At 40.3% G+C, this 12,357-nt stretch overlaps 1 protein-coding gene across 1 annotated transcript; it reads left to right on the plus strand.

The window, feature by feature from the left end:
* The first annotated feature begins 1,139 nt into the window (after nucleotides 1-1,139).
* Nucleotides 1,140-12,357, plus strand: ube4a (ubiquitination factor E4A (UFD2 homolog, yeast)). The gene is made up of 20 exons (XM_023400882.2): nucleotides 1,140-1,252; nucleotides 2,842-3,011; nucleotides 3,178-3,354; nucleotides 4,448-4,560; nucleotides 4,862-5,014; nucleotides 5,171-5,330; nucleotides 5,470-5,672; nucleotides 5,894-6,085; nucleotides 6,195-6,528; nucleotides 6,704-6,830; nucleotides 7,023-7,330; nucleotides 7,719-7,851; nucleotides 8,008-8,198; nucleotides 8,562-8,662; nucleotides 9,133-9,246; nucleotides 9,509-9,683; nucleotides 9,780-9,960; nucleotides 10,201-10,348; nucleotides 10,555-10,712; nucleotides 10,855-12,357. The coding sequence occupies exons 2-20, from the start codon at nucleotides 2,882-2,884 to the stop codon at nucleotides 10,988-10,990; spliced, it is 3,234 nt and encodes a 1,077-aa protein (XP_023256650.1). The 5' UTR covers nucleotides 1,140-1,252; nucleotides 2,842-2,881; the 3' UTR covers nucleotides 10,991-12,357.

A 12,357-nucleotide genomic window follows, 5' to 3' on the forward strand; every position in this document is an offset into this window, starting at 1 on the left:
TGTAGCCTAGTTAAATTAACACCTCCGACAGTGTCAATCAAACCTGAACATAAGTATAATTTTAAAGGTAGAATTTATGGCTGAGCAGTTGTACTAAATTACATGAGATGTTACAAATGTAAGTGGCCAGGATGCCAGGGAGTGTATTCACATCTCCAAACATTTCTTTCATTTCATCAAAGTCTGTTCCCAAAAGCAAAAACCCAAACTTCATAAACACACTTTTAACGAACAGCAGAGGTCAGGCCAAGAATAGGCCTCATCCTGGACAAACAACCAGGATGGAGCACCATGAGATAGAGTTGCAGTCCGCTGCTGCCCTCTGCTGATGGTCAGCAAACACTACAAAGTTAAGAGAAAGATGAGTCCTAGCACATGTAGCTACTAGAGAACTGTAGAGCTGCAACCAGAATAATTTTCGTTATCAATATCAATCTAACGGTTATTTTATTTGTTAATCGATTGATAAAAATTTCAGAAAATGGTGAAAAATGCCCATCATTATTGGCAAGTAAACATATTCAAATTGCTTGTCAGTCAACAGAAAGATGTCAAGTTTACTGCTATAGAAAACTGAAATATTCACATTTCAGGAAGTGCAAACACATTTTTTTTTTTTTTTTTTTTTACATTTTTGCTTAAAAATAGACTTAAAGGATTAATCAATAGTTGCAAGCTCAATTTTCTGCCAATCTACCAATCAACTTCTAATCTCTATACAACAGGTTGGGTTCAGGGTGCCTGGGAAATAATGAAACCGCCATACAGCAATTTTTTTTTGTCCTGGGAGGTTAATCCATCAACATATATGATGCCTTTTAATTAAACAAAATAGGTCAAGTCTAGCTCTCCCAAAATATTATTTAATAATGTGATAAAATGCAGTGAAGTAGGCTGTCCTGCCCATTTTTTCCATAAAAAGCGCAAAAAGTATTCGATCTAAAACTGCTCTTTATTTTTAACATAAAAGTCAAAAATTATTCCTACAAAAACTTACTGTTAAAATGGGGGAATCTTTAGATAATTAGATAAGTTAATTAAATTTAAAGCTATAACAGAGATGTTGTTTTTATTTTATTTATGAAACAGTTTTCCATCACGTTTGAATGTTTTATGAACAAGTTACTCAGCAAAGCCGACGCTCCGTCTCAGTTTGATGACGTTTATAATATCTGTTTACTGAGGAACTGCCACTGGTTTCGTAGAAGCAATTTGTTTAAATAAAAGACGCACATTTCTTCCCGTCAAACAGGTACGACAGCACTCTTTGTCTTTTGTATACTTTATTTAGACTGATTGTACGTAAAATTCATGTAACAGTTTGTAAAATCGATGTTGAAATAGAGTCGTGGTGACCCCATGACAGCTTAGCTTGCTAACTAGCTTGTTAGCTAACTAGCGGTAGGAAGCTAAAGCTGCTTATTACACGCAGGGTATTGAAGGTTTGTCGGGGAGCTAGTCGCGTAAAGATGCACATGTTATAGCTGTGAGGTACTGAACTGATGAGCAACTGTGACATCATGCTGTAACGTGAAGCTGAAGTGGTGAGCACGGAGCAAACGTCTGGTGAACTGTACAGATCGTCTGTCTGTTCAGTGAGTCCACTGGTCGTTGTCAAACTGTGAGGAGGATACTGGTCTGTTGAGCCTCTTTTTTTCTGAATTTCATGACAGTAACTTTCTAACCTCGTCACAACTGGTTTCAGCGTCACTGTCTCACTAGATTAAAAACCATTTACAAACTGCCTATTAACATGTACAACTGCTGACAGACTTGATGGATTATTGTACGACCCAAGGCTGGATTACCTACCTTGTTTTATATGGGTTATTACTGATGTATAGAGAATTACTAACGCATTAAGGCCATTAATTTCAGTTAATAAACTCTTAATGAATGGCGCCTTATCAGAAAGCGGTAACATGGTTTCTCCTAATCAACAAACCATACCCTATCTGTCCTGTGTTATCTTCTGATACATGATGACCCAGTAAGGTTGAGATGTATGTTGCTAGAAAATTCTGCACAGTTGAAATAAAGTGCAGGTTTGTATCGTTAGTATTTAATCTGCTATATCCAATGGTCTACTGTATGAAATTCTGTTCACTCACCTAAGAATAGATACCAGCAAAGGTGCAACATTCTTGTGCCTCCCTGAATGTGTTTACATTCTTGGGAACAAGAAAGTAGACAGTCTTGCTAAACAAGCAATCAGAAGACGTCAATTGTCAAAGTCAGTATTAAACTTTCAAAAGCTGAAGGAAAAATCATATTGTGGAAAAAAAACAAAAAAAACTACTGGTACTGTGATTATGCAACGGAAAGAGGCAATCCAAAGTAGAGTTGGTCAAGGAAGAAACAGTTAAGAGAATGATTACAGTGAAATTAGAACAGTAATCTGAACATTACTCTTTGCATTATTGGAAAATATGTGGCACTTTATTGGGATCATTGTCAACGAGATAAAACACAGCAAGCCCTTATAACATGCAGAAAATATGGACCCAGGAAATGATTACAGAATTACTGAGATGAGCACTGACTAGTGTAAAAAGTATGGTCGAGTGTGGAGGTAGTCGAGAGGCAGTAGATTTTTTTAGGACAACTGTAGCAACTGGACAATGAGAAGGTCTGAATCCTGTTAATGATCAGGTGCAGAAGTTAGGCAGCTCTTAATTTTATCATAAGGCGGTGCTGATTTATAGTGGCACAGTGATGAAAAATGATGACAATTTTATGTGTATGTGGTAATATACTGTACATGCTCACTAATCTCTTACTTGGTAATTCTAGGTCTTGTTCCACTTCCACTTATTTGTCATATCTGCATTGCTTCTTTAGGCTGGGATCTTGGATGGAGTGAGTGTTGAGCCCCAGTGAGATGACTGACCAGGGCAACAACAACCAGAACATCTCCTGCAACCCCTTTGCTGCCCTCTTCAGCTCACTGGCTGATGCCAAACAGTTTGCATCAGGCCAGAAACCACAACAGCTGTCTGCTGAACCACCATGTAAGAAGGGTTATCTGGTCCACTGCAGTCCTCAAATGTCAGAATGCATAAATACATACAGAACATCGTGTCAGTGTTAACAAAGCATCAGCTTCTTTTATTTGTAACTTCTGGCTTAAATTTAATCACACGGTTTCATACCTAACCCCCGTATCTGGTATTACAGTGGAGGACTCAGGAGAGAGCCAGTCAGACTCAGAAAACTCTGTGTCAGACAGCGTCGATGATAATGACGACTCTGTGGCAGAGATCAGCCGCTCTTTCCGGTCCCGCCAGGAGCTGTGTGAACAGCTCAATGTCAATCACATGATCCAGCGAATATTTCTCATCACTCTGGACAACAGTAAGTAAAAGGGGAAAAATAATCAAGTAATAAGTCATGAGCGATAATGTGGAGTACACACTACCTTTTATTTTGAAATTAGATTTGTTTTGACTCTGAACACTCATGTTGTAGCTTTTTGAACTGAATCAGATTGTCACCACACTACCCGCATTCAGCCTGCATAAGATTGGTCACAGGTAAATTGTCTGGGAGTAACAACTACTTACACACAACCCATTTCCACAACTGTAGTTGAACGGGGCTTTCATGTTTTGACACCAATTGAAAAGTATCACTAGAGTGTTAATACAATTGGCTGAAGACATTATTTGCAATAGTAAGCACGAGTACTTCTTACAATATCTACAGTTCTGCAATAGCTGTAGATTGTATAATAAACCTGTAGCGAGTCTATATTAATGCTAGTTAGTAACTTATGTTCATTCTTTCATATCAAAGCTGCTCATTGAGAGGGCCGTGTAAAAGTCTGTGAGAGAAGGTTGTGTCACATCACCCGCAAAAACCTTTTAAATTTTTTTATTTGAGGTTCTTGCTTTGATCTGAAAGGGAATTTAGTCAGACAAACAGGTGCATGATGATGCACTGTAACTGTATTGGTAGTTGTAAATAGTAGCACAGTATGTTGTTTTCAGTGGTGTTGGTGGATGGTGCTGGCGGTCTTGAAAGTCAAATTTGAAGTTTCAAGTAAGTAACAAATGACTCACCATGCTTCAAGACAATACAAAGACCTCGCACACTGTGAAGTCTCGCTGTGTAGTCTTACTGTGAGCTGGCTGCATCCCTCCAGCACTGTGGCTGCTTAAAGATGAGTCGTGATGTTCAGGAAATGCAGGCTAAATTCCCCCCTGTTTTCACAGAGAGCCCTTTTAATGAATTCTTCTGCCACCTCAGTCTGAAATAAACCAGAGTAAATACATGCTGTGCATTTAATCCTCCTCTGTCTTATTTATTCTTATGTTGGGCTGTTGATTTATTTCTCAACTACACTCAATCCAGTATTCATGAATGGTTTGGTTTAAGCCTTGTGGATTGTTACATATAATTTGAGCAGACTTTATTTTATGGACCCCGGTTTTATTTTCACCCGTAGGTGACCCCAGTTTAAGAGGAGGAAATGGAATCCCTCCTCGCTGTGTGTACCTGGAGGAGATGGCTGCAGATCTGGATGGACAGGACTGGCTGGATATGGACAACATAGAACAGGTCAGAAGTCAACAATGTATTTCTGTGTCACCACCCTTTTGTTGCAATGTCTTGTTCCTCTTCTCTCAATAACCATCTAAACGTCTGAGACGGTGGGAGAGGTCAGCCTTTTGGCACAAACCATTCACAATCCATCAGATGCATGAAACTGACACATTTGGAAGTTGTATGCATTATGTGAGAAATGGGTACAGAAATTTTAGGAATCACATAACATATGAAGGTTTTACTATATTAGGTGTGTAATCAAGTGTTTTGCACAGTGTGATTTGTGTTTGAGATGTTTCCCTCTGTACTCCAGGCTCTGTTTAATCGTCTGCTGCTACTAGAGCCAGGGAACCACCTCATCTACATGACATCATGCAGCGCTGTAAACCTGTCTGCAGACCGTGATGCTGGAGAGAAATGTGCCATCCCTTACCTTTTTGCTTGTTACCAGAGAGCCAAAGAAGAGGTGCGAGACTTGCCTACATTACTGTAATTGCAGTACTTAAATGCAACTATTTTCAGAGATTTCTAGTTGTTAATAGACTATTCTTGGTAATTGGAACGTAAAAATAACCCACTCTCTTTCATAATTCAGTGACTTTGTTGATTACTCGTGCACCAGGTGACGAAGGTACCAGAGAAGTTACTGCCCTTTGCTGTTCGCTGTAAGAATCTGACGGTATCAAACACACGGACAGTTCTGCTCACCCCAGAGATCTATATCAGCCAGAATGTCTATGAACAGCTTCTGGACCTGCTGCTGGAGGGTTTCAGTGGAGCACGTAGGTTCAGTATAGGCTTGATGTTTTCCTTTCCTGTGTTCCCTTTTTTCTCTTCCTTTAACTTTTACTTTTGTCTTTGCATATTCTCAGTAAAGTATTCCCTTTAGTCTCCTCTACTTACAAAGTCGCTGTGTTTCAGAGCCAGAGGAGGTGGTTGAGTTTGTGGAGGAGGTCGTTGCTGGCCTGCTCTCTGACCAGGAGGTGCGTACCTTCGAGGAGGTGATAGTACCAGTGTTTGATATCTTCCAGGGACGCATCAAAGACTTGGACCTCTGCCAGCCTCTCCTCTACTCCTACTTAGATGTTCTCCTCTATTTCAGCCACCACAAAGATATTGCCAAGGTCAGGAGACACACAGAGACAGTATATCTGCAAATGTTATTATAATGTACCCTCTGACACCAACAGATAATTTCCCCGCTCACTACTAATCAAATAATATACAACAATAGACAGTGATCCCAAAACATTTCAACGTTACATACCTTCCATGTTTGTTATTTCATGACCCCATCTTTTCAAATCCTTCCAACAGTTCTTCTTATTTATTTCGGTTTTCCCAGGTATTGGTGGAACACATTCAGCCCAAAGACCCAGCTAATGGTTTGCAGTACCAGAAGAGCCTATTGGGGGCAGTGTTGAGCATCTCCTGCTTGTTAAAAACCCCAGGTGTAGTGGAGGGACATGGCTACTTCCTGAACCCCTCCCGCTCCAGCGCCCAAGAGACAAAGGTCCAGGAGGCCAACATCCACCAGGTAAACAGATTATTTTTAGTTGGTTGTATTATAATCTTAGACTGTTTTACATGGTTTTCAAGCTACAAATGCATCAGGGCTGATGACCGTTACTCCCCTTGTGTTACAGTTCATGGGACAGTTTCACGACAAGTTGCACCAGATCTTGAAAAACTTGCTTCAGCGATCTGGTGAGACACGGCACCTGCTGCTCTCGTGGCTGGGCAGCTGTCTGCAGGCTAACGCTGGCCGAGCCAAGATATGGGCCAATCAGATGCCAGAGATCTCCTTCCAGATGTATGCTTCAGATGCATTCTTTTTAAACTTGGGTGCAGCTCTGTTGAAGCTGTGCCAGCCCTTCTGCAGGCCTCGTTCACCCAAACTGCTCACCTTCAACCCCACCTACTGCGCCCTCAAAGAGCTGAGTGAAGAGGAGAGACGCAATCGCAATGTGCATGCAAGAGGTTAATATATGTGAAAACGAGTGTCAATAACACTTCCCTTTTATCAGTTTAAATATATCAATTTTAATACAGCAGCTCTGGTATTTGTTTTGTTTATAGCAGCACTTTACACCACTTTTTTAAGAGGAGAAGGATTTTCCAAGTTTGACTAAAGATCTTCTTTCACTAATTCCAGGTCTCGACAAGGAAACCTGTCTGATCCCTATGCCCCCTCAGCAGCCGGTGGAGTCTGCACAGTCCTACAGCCTTCTGACTGAAAACCTCATCCTCACACAACTCACCCTGCATCTCGGCTTCCACAGGTACATGCCTTCAAACAAGCACCTTCCACTGTGCAGTTAAAAAGCATACACAGACTTAGCTGCACTAAAGACCTCACAGTGCCGCGGATCTCTCAGCAACATAGCATACTGTATTTTCTCTCATGTTTACACCATATGTCAGCATTAACTTATGTTATCTTGTTCTGTTTGTGTCCATACACCTGTGTGCAGACTCCATGAGCAGATGGTGAAGATGAACCAGTCCCTCCATCGGCTCCAGGTGACGTGGCAGGAGGCCCAGCGAACTGGGAACCCGATGTCAGACCAGCTCCGGGAGCAGTTTGAGCGTCTGATGATTATTTATTTGTCAACCAAAGCTGCCACAATGCAGCCTGCCATGCTGCAATGCTGCCTTAACCTCCAAGCTTCCACCGCTGCTCTGCTGGTTCAACTTGGTGTTGGAAACCAGGGGCCTGAACATGTAGCACTCAGTTTTCCCCTGCCTTCCCTGCAAAATAGTATGCTGTGCTTTGTACCAGGTAGGTCTGATCTTTCACTACATTACAAATACAGTGGAACAGAAACACCCAACTTTAGCTCTGATTGTCAGACTGACCCACAGGGGTGAGAAGAGTCTGTAATTTCTCTTAATTTTCTCCATCTTGAATTGGGGCAGGTTTATAAAATTTTTTTGTCTTTATTACCTCCTAAATTGATAAGGTTTGAGTTTATAATGTAAAGGTCACAGGCTTTGGGCTCAAGTCAAGTGAAAAATTTCAGTTTGAATAATTTTGGACCTGATATTTATGTCTCTAATGTTGAGTTATACACAGCCTCTACTACAAAATGTTTTTGAAATTACAGCTGCTATGGAACATTCCTTCACATGATAGTCCTGGCTAAAGTGCGCCTTTCTGTGTTTGTTAGAGTTTTTTGCAGAAAACTTGGGGGATTTTTTCATCTTTCTGCGGCGGTTTGCAGACGATGTTTTGGAGACTTCAGCAGAAAGTCTGGAGCAGATTCTTCACTTCATCACTGTCTTCATGGGTAATGTAGAAAGGTATGTTTCTCAATAATGTAATAAAATCATGTCTGTGATTGAAGTCAGTGGTCTGGCAAGGCTGAGAGAAAGAATTATGAGGGCTCATATGGTCCATTTGATATAATAAAATTTTCATATATTGCTCCAATCCCTCCTGTCCTGTATCTCCATCAGGATGAAGAACCCACACTTGAGAGCAAAACTGGCAGAGGTCTTAGAGGCGGTGATGCCACACATGGAGCCAGTGGCTTCTGGTGCTGCTCAGCCAATCGTGTTCCAGCGAGAGAGAGTCTTCTGCTCCTACAGACATGCACCTCAGCTGGCCGAGGCCCTCATCACTGTGTTTGTAGACATTGAATTCACAGGTGAAACAGTTGTGTTCCTTACAAATGTGTTTTGACTCGCTAGTGTTCGCTGTAGACGGAGACAGCGCCGAACTCACGTCTTTTTAATGGAACTGCAGAATTTTAATGAAGCCATATTTAAATAAAAAGAAGCTGATTTAAAAGCATCTTTGATTAAAATGTCACGTACGAATAAGAAATAAAAGAAGAGTCTTGGTATAATTTTCCAGTCTGGTGAAACTGTAAAGAGGTTACACTTTGTGTGCACACCTGTGTGTGTTCTGCGGAGCAAGATAAGCAGAGAAGCTGGATGAAGTGAAAACAAATAGAAGGCATCAGTGAAGCATGTTTGAATTTATTTAGTTTTACTCTCTTTTCTTTCAGGTGATCCTCATCAGTTTGAACAGAAATTCAACTACAGAAGACCCATGTATCCCATCCTCAAGTACATGTGGGGCAAAGATAACTATAGAGAGAGCATCAAGGTAATGAGAAATAAATGTTTTTGACAGTCTATCTTCAGATGTTAAGATGTTGGTATGATGTTTTTTTGTCTTTCAAACAGAAACCCTCAGGTTTAATTCTTTCTCTGTGAATTCTCTCTGAGTTTAATGTGTTCTTCATGTGGTTGCTGTGAAATCAAAACTTTAATCCTGTCTGTATCATGTTGCTTGCTGTCCCAATAAGACACTTACAACTCTTTAAAATAATATTCTCTCATTTCACTCTCCACTGAAGGTTTAATAATAGATTCCATACATGCACTGTAGAAATTCTGTGTCACAGTGTTAGTATTAGACTAGTACGATGGCAGTATAGGCAAAAATATAAATGTGGTGTTAATAATTTGTAGTGGGTGCACATACAAATCTTTTTGGGTTATGATGTGTATTATGGAGTTTATGATGGGGCAACTTCTTCAATACTTTATATAGATTAACATCTCTCGTTTCAGCATTTGGCCGACTATGCATCAGAGAACCTGGAGGCCATGAACCCCCCTCTGTTCCTCAGGTTCCTCAACTTACTGATGAATGATGCCATCTTCCTACTAGATGAGGCTATTCAGGTGAGTTCACAACGTTCAACACATGCAAAACATATTTACCAATTTTTGAAAAATAATCTTTTCCATCACATTAGTACATGTAACGTGAAGTATTAGGTCTTCACATCGTTTTTGTTTAAATGTTTATTCAGTTTTTTGTGATGCTGCTTATGATTTAATTGGTGGTAAATACAGGTTTTGCATGAGCAGAAATCCCTTGCAGTCTCTGACACTTTTTTCATGAGCTTAATAAACAAAATTCATACATCATCTTTTCTCATAGTACCTGAGTAAAATCAAGGTTCTGCAGCTGGAGCGGGATAGAGGGGAGTGGGAGGGCCTGGCCCCTGATGCCCGAAGAGAGAAAGAGTCGAGCCTGCAGATGTTTGGACAGCTGGGACGCTTCCACAACATCATGTCTAACGAAACCATCGGCACACTGGCCTTTCTCACCTCAGGTCAGGCAGAAAAGACTGTTACATGTGACCCAGCACATTGATGAATCGTTGTCTTTATCCATCCCATCTTTTTTCTTTTACCATTTCCCTCTCCAGATATCAAGGGGATCTTTGTGCACCCCTTCCTGGCTGAGAGGATCATCTCCATGCTGAACTACTTCTTGCAGCACCTAGTGGGTCCTAAGATGGGTGCCCTTAAAGTCAAGGACTTCAGTGAGTTCGACTTCAAGCCACAGCAGCTTGTTTCTGACATCTGCACCATCTACCTGAACTTAGGGTATGTTGTCACACTCTTTACAAAGTGAATACATGGGAAAATTGAAAACAACAGAAAAGAAGAAAAAAAACATTTAGCAGTCTTTGTTTATTTCTTCTTCTTTGTATCATCTGATGTTTTTTTACTGGTGCCATATTCTCTGGGGAAGAAATAAAGTGGCACTTTGCTGACTATATGCTACAGTACAATTACTATTGTGGTTCCTGATTTTAAAAAAAGGTTTGTTTTTGTCTTTGGCAGAGACGAGGAGAATTTCTGTGCTACAGTCCCAAAGGATGGACGATCATACTCTCCTACCCTCTTCTCCCAGACTGTTAGGGTACTAAAGAAGATCAACAAGCCTGGTGACATGATTGTAGCTTTTGGAGTTCTTGCTGATAAAATAAAGGTATTACTTGACTTTAAAAACATTAACATCCTTTTTGCAGAGATAAAACTCGAGCATGTGTGTTCAGTTTTTACGAATGTTTGTCTTGAGTCTGTACTGATGACTGATAATTACTGATATAGTAGAAAAGTCTTTAGTTTTGTACAAACTATATGAAACGTGTTGATAAAAAATGAATTTGTTGCAATTGTATCTCTGTTATTTAGTCCCATGCAGACAGACAGCAGCAGGAAGAGGAGACATATGCAGATGCTCCAGATGAGTTCTTGGATCCCATCATGTCCACTCTGATGCTGGATCCTGTTCTTCTCCCATCTTCCAATGTAACAGTAGACCGCTCAACTATAGCAAGGCATCTCCTCAGGTGAGTTACTTCCTGCAGTCTATTATAATTGAACTAATTGCTGATCAGAATCCAACTTGGGAGCATAATGTATACATGAAGACTTGGTCTCTTGTTCGGGGCTCAAATGAGTTACCATGTGTTGATTATGTCCTCCTTGCAGTGACCAGACAGACCCTTTCAACCGCAGTCCTCTAACCATGGACCAGATCAGGCCAAACGAGGAACTTAAACAGCAGATCTTACAGTGGCTGGATAAGCATAAGCAGGAGAGGCTGCAGTTGGGACCCAGTGGCTAGCTGTGATCCCTCAACAAACAATGGCTGCATCCTTGTTTTCTCTCCTGGCCCACATCTCATGTGCTCCTCTGCTTCTTGGCTAATCCATGGTGTGCTTGCCTCTGTGGATTTTTTCTGACTGCTCTGGTCCCTCTAACTTTGCATCAGCCTTTCCATGCAGCCTTCATCCTCAGTGGATTCCAGACAAACTGTAGCCCACCGGCTGGTGACAACTTCAAAATCCATGCACAGTAGCTGTTCGACTCCCATGATGCCCTATGGTAAACATTAGTAGGGTGATACAACCTCTGGTTTCTCTCCCCCTGAATACTGTGTATTGATTAGTTATTATTACAGTCAGAACTGTGGCCAGAAGTATCAGTTTCAACAGGACTTGTTGAATGTACTGTATGAACTCCTGACCGACCAGCTGGCCAAAACCAGATTTTATACTGCAAGGTAAGTAGTTTTGGGAACCCATGAGGCAGAACATGGATGGAGTCATTTATTATTTAACTTTGATTTCATCTTCATGAAGAATACATCATACACTGCCTTTCAAAGGTCTTGAACACCCTATATTTTAGCACTTTTGGTTTAATCTCAAGCAGCATTGTAAATAAAAATTAGCAATTAAAATTAAGGCAGAAGTAAAACTGAATTGAAATGCGTGACTTTTATTTTTATTGGAAACAATCTAGACTCATCTGGAGAAATTCAAAACCTGTAGCACAAAACCACACCGTGTATTTGTTTTACAGTTGTGTGTATTTTAACATGTATGGTTGACTGTCAGATCTTCAAGTGCACCTGTATTTAATTAAGCACTAATTAACGTCCTCATTAGGATCTGACAGCTTGCTAATTAATAAATAACTTTTTTATTTACTGTACAATAATTAGTCTAATTTGATCTATATTTTAGGATGTAGTACATATACATGCATATGCAAGAAATATAAAATGAATTCTGCCAAAAAATGCCAGAATGCACACTTAAATTGCTCTATTGTTTGGCGTCGCATTGATGGAGACTTGTGTTTGGCAGTGTTACATCCTTGTAAAAACCTTTTTCCTTATAATTTGTAACAAATTGATTTTAAATCTGAAATTGGCTGTAGTTTGACAGAAAGTCAGAATTTTTCTCATAGCAGTTTTGTTTCGTCTGATGCCTTATTATCACTTCAAATTACTGCAAAATGCTAAAAATACAAAACATTAATTTCTTTTGTATAATAGTTGGCTCACTGTGAACATTAGAACCTGGTATATTGATGTGATGATGTGTAAATGATGTGAATGGGGCGAAGTGTTGGGTATGGAAATGTCACTGAATTTCTCCTGAACTATCCAACATTCAGACTGAATAAATCTAGGGTAAAAAATAA

This window comes from Seriola lalandi, unplaced genomic scaffold (assembly GCF_002814215.2).
Source record: "Seriola lalandi dorsalis isolate HSWRI2012SDOR001 ecotype SW California unplaced genomic scaffold, Sedor1 jcf7180002053065, whole genome shotgun sequence".
Classification (NCBI taxonomy): Eukaryota; Metazoa; Chordata; class Actinopteri; order Carangiformes; family Carangidae; genus Seriola; species Seriola lalandi.